The sequence below is a fragment of the Apis dorsata genome, unplaced genomic scaffold, assembly GCF_000469605.1.
Source record: "Apis dorsata unplaced genomic scaffold, Apis dorsata 1.3 scaffold_32, whole genome shotgun sequence".
In the NCBI taxonomy this organism is placed as follows: Eukaryota; Metazoa; Arthropoda; class Insecta; order Hymenoptera; family Apidae; genus Apis; species Apis dorsata.
Genome location: NW_006263334.1, coordinates 236,769 through 241,645, shown reverse-complemented (window position 1 = coordinate 241,645; position 4,877 = coordinate 236,769). Strand labels below are relative to the sequence as shown.

At 41.6% G+C, this 4,877-nt stretch overlaps 1 protein-coding gene across 1 annotated transcript in view; it reads left to right on the top strand.

The window, feature by feature from the left end:
- Positions 1-4,877, top strand: part of LOC102679042 (nucleolysin TIAR-like) — a 443,006-nt gene that overhangs the window by 206,824 nt on the left and 231,305 nt on the right. The window contains exon 4 of the mRNA XM_031512054.1: positions 4,121-4,178. Coding sequence (XP_031367914.1) covers positions 4,121-4,178 — 58 coding nt within the window. The remainder of the gene's footprint in view (positions 1-4,120; positions 4,179-4,877) is intronic.

Genomic DNA, 4,877 nt, shown 5'->3' with positions numbered 1-4,877 from the left:
GAGCCGTAATTTCGAACGACAACGAGAAGCGGCTCCACCCGCCCTTCGTCATGCGAAAGTCCGAAACCGATCTTACCGCCATTAAACGCCCTTATATATATATATATAAAGATAGCGATGGTCGGCCAACGGCGCGTATCAATCACGATAATAGGACAATAAATATCGGACCGACAGGGCGGCTAAGGTCAAAAGTGCACCACCTTGCAATTTCTGCCCGAGTTGCCATCCCCTCCGACGCCCAACTAACCATCGCGCCCGCAATATGTAATCGCGGTTCCCTATCGCGGCCTAAGCCTCGCATTATGGCGCGCCCGTCCCCATTTCTTCCCATATCGAGCACGTCTACTACCCACCATACGCTCGTATTCGATCGGTTAACGAGATCACGGTTTACTTTTATTACCTGCAACCCTTAAGTAAGTTAATCCTTAAGAGAAATCGTATCCTCGAACCCGTTGATCCCGCGTGTATATGACGGAGATGGGATAGGGGTTACACTACCCTCGAATGCGCGAGACTAGTGGCGCGCGTAAAGTTCGTTTTTCCCCGCGTTGTAAACTATAAAAGAAGGGAAAGGAAGGAAGGAAGGAAGGAAGGAAGGAAGGAAGGGTCTGGGCTAACTATTAAAAGTTGCAAATTGCTGCAGACACACACTGCGGGTCCGACCGACCTTCGGCTCCTCTTCGTCCTATCCTTAACTTACTTACATACCCCGGCATGCCTCGCTTACTTATTCCTTATCCTTTCCCTGTTTCCGCGCCGCAGTTTCCTCGCGTTACATTACTTGTTCATGTTCTTTCCTCGTTGCATCTGGTGCAACTCCCTGGGAAAGGTGTAAGCGACCAGGTATGCAAACTTTTGGATAACGAAACAACTCTCTCCTCCTCTCTTACTCTTTCTCTCTCTCTCTCTCTCTGTTCGCTTGCCGTTGTATTATTTTTCGCATTTGTTAAAGGGAAAAGTTTCGAAACGATCCTTCCCCTAGACTAGATCGGTGGGGAGGGGGGTAACAGCTGGCCTGCAGTTCCACGATTATGAAACATCCTCCGCTCACCATCCTCGTATATATGCACACGATTTGATCCGATTATCGACTTATGTATAATTTTCGACAGAATCATCGAGATGAAATATTCATTCGACGGGATCGAACGATATAAATATTATATTCGCTCGTATACAACCCCGCGTTTATCTTTATGTCCACCCCTTCCCCGTGATATTTACACGTTCACGCGCGCGTGAAAATTGTGAACGGTGGGGTGGATGTACGTGTAGGATCCTGTGTTTTTTCCGCTCGTTTGTTTCCCGAAAATTTGCTTCTCCGTATTTCGTGTCTTTGTCATCGATGCGCGACGACAGGAGTGATTCCTCCCCTCTTGTTCCTCTTTCTTGTTATCTTTGACGAAGGACGAGATTTTGATCTCCAATGCATTTCCCCTCCGAATAAATCGTGAAGGGATTTTCAAAAGGATCCTTTTTTTCGAACTTCATTTATCAACGGATGAGTATCAGTTTTCGAAGAAGGTGATAAATTCTCTGCTCTGGCCATCATTCAGGCTCGCCGTCTTCGAACCGTCACTGTTCAAACATCGATTTTTGCAAGCTGGAAAAAAAGTTCGTCTCTTCTTTCCTTCGCTTATTAGCGTAACCTTTGAAATTCGTCGATGTCGACTAATCGACGCTCGATCGATCTCGAATAAGAGGGTACGAAGCAAAATTCGATAAATTTTTATAAACTCCGCCTTGTCGAATTTCTTCTTCGAGTTTCTTTTTTCTTTTTTTGGAAATACTACCGCGCAAAGATACGTTAACGTTCGATGATTTAATGTACCTCGAAACGATACCGCGCAATCCCTTGGAGGAGATATCCACGGGGAACCCATCTGGGATCTGGGATTTATAAATAAATTCCTTTCGAAATGGAAAAGGGGACGCGCAAACGTAGCGTAAAAATGACAAACAACGCGCGATAAACCCGTCACATTACACATCAATTATCGTGTTGGGTGCCCCCTCCCCCTCAAATGTTTCGATCATTGTCGTTTTCTTTCCAATTGAGCATCGCTGTATCGCGATTGTAACGGGGCTAATAAAGCAAATGAAACGCGCATCGTTGCCCCGATTCGGGCACCGAATCGTGCTCCAATAAAGGGCATTAACGGCATTTATTTTACCAGTTAGCTGCGGCTTTTCATTTCTCTTCCCGCCCAACGCATCCCCATAAAGCATTTTCCAACACGCGCCGCATTCGATGCGAATCGGACAAAGCGTTCGTATCCATCCAAGTAAACGGTTTATCGGATACTATTTTGCTTACGTGGGCAAATTTCGTTCGTAATTCGGTTTAATCATCGCTTGATTACCGAATTCGGCCTAATTAACATCCTCTCTTCGAAAATATATATAAATAATCGAAGGATCGTTTTTCTAATTTGTCGAGGATAATTTTCGACGAAGGGAAAAGAAGAGGGGAAGAAGAAGAGGGGGAAAAAGGATAATAAGGAGAGGAAGGAGAATGCTAAGAAAATGAAGAGTAACGATTCGATATCAAGGGCGCCATTTGCGTATCGTTCGTAAGGATGACACCATTTTTCCATTAAGTCTGTCCACAGTCTGTGGCAACGGGAAGCGGAAAAGGGTTTACGATTATCCACGCTCGTTCGACCGTTATTCGAATACTTCTCCCAACAGCCTCCCTTAATATTCCTCCTCCGGATTAATTATCCGCCCGGAACTATCCCACAGTCGTAAATTCTAAGCAACGTGTAAAACGTACACGCGCCTCTGCAACTTTGCTACCTCGCTGATGAAATCTCGTCTTTTGAACTTGCACTCGGCGCGCAATGACGCATTCTCGTTAATAATTCACTCGTGTAACTCGCGATTCTGTGCACCGCGTGTGTATACCCGAATGGCCAGGGATTTACTTTACACTCGAGTGAATTGATACAGCGATCGAATTAATACGCGACATCAATCGAAATGTTGGGTGTTGAGGAACAGGATTTATTACTTTCGAGTGAAAATGGAAGAGAGAGAGAGAGAGAAAGTGACGAGTAAAGGAAAAAGAAAAAAAGAAATCGAATTGTTGACTCGATATTTTATATTTTATAATTGTTTACGGATTTTATGGATCGTTTATTATGATAAGTTGTTTTGTTTTCGAAATTCTAATCTCGAATCCATATATATATATATGTATATATAGAATATTAAGGGATTAACCGGATTACAAAATGTATATTAATGACGAGTAATTAAAACAATGATAATAATAATTTCATGAATTATATACCTGTTTTGATATATACGTCCATTTTGTAATGATGTTACGTATATTTTACGCTTCGCTCCTATCAGCCTATTAATAATAGGATAAACCCAATTGGTAATCCCTCGATATAAACACATTTCAGATGTGTGCGTGTATTTCATTACTTTATAAAATTGTAACTGTCAAGATTTCGAGGATCTCGAGAATGACAGATACGACGAAAGAATTCGTTTTCGTTTTTCGGATCGGATCTCACGTTTCTCTTTTTACCACCTTGCACGCGGTTTCTTCGAAATGACTTTTACTATCTATCGAAATCGACGACGCGGAGGATCGAGGGGAGAGGATACATTGCGATGCATAAAGAATCTAGTTTATGGCGGCCGTTAAGAGGCGACGATACCCGACATGTCCTATTTCCGCGAATCGCCGTCTTTTTTCGTATATCTCTGCCCCTCTGGCCATCCCTTTGCCGAATCAAATAGCGAATGTTAACTATATGATCTATAAACGAAATTACTCGTCGTTCTGGAGAAAATCTAGAAATCTGTCGCGTCTAGAAAATCGCGAGAGTGCTTTATCAGCTGAAACGTTTTAACGCGTCTGGGCAGAGAGGTATAAATTCGATCGATTCCTTGTCCTTTCGAAATAACTTTACTGCCATCTTTTTACGCCGGTGATTCGAAATGTTATCCGTGGATGTTGGACCAAAAACGTTAAAATATTTCTCTGAAAGATGGTTCGAATTGAGAATTCGTTATAGTTTTTCGTACGTTACACTCTTCTATATGTTTTCTTCTATATGCATAACGAGTGATGATTTATCGTTTATTGTTTCAGGAGATGAAAGTTAATTGGGCCACGTCTCCGGGAAACCAACCAAAGCAAGACACCAGCAGTAAGTATGGCGTAACGTTGCGGTGTTACGTTGTGAATGTTGGTGGTATAATATGTTTTATAAGGTTGCATGATATTTTAAGGTGATATGATTGTGAAATTACAATAATTGAACGCGGGATTATTATAAACGATTCTATCAAGCGGTACAAATCTTTTTCTAAAAGATGTAAAATATTTTATTAACCAATTGGCCAACGGCCAATACAAAGAGGCCTTATAATTTATCCTTCTTTGTTACGGCACCGCGATATTCAATTCATCGAGACTTTATTGAACGGACAATGTACTTACGTATTTCAATTTCACCGTTATATTCACTCTCAATATTACGTTATGATATATCGTTCTCTTTGAGCCACCGTTTAACATAATAGTCGAGCAAACTTATTTCCCGAGCAAAAATATTTTTTCTACGTTTCCCGCGTTTCGAAAACAGCCCGAATTAACAAATAAATGTAGAATAATTTTTAATTCTTACATTTTTATTGCATCCGCGTAAATGAATAATCCTCGTACACGGATAAGGAACAAAGAATCGTGAAATTAATTTGCATATTGCGGCTAATTATTCGGGATATAAATTACTCGTTTATAGCCCCGGAAAGTTGAAAAGTTATTAAAGGACTCTAAACATCTTATCGTTGGTCTTAAATCCCCCCCCTCCCTTCTCCTTTTTTTCTTTTTCAGATCGCCCTTA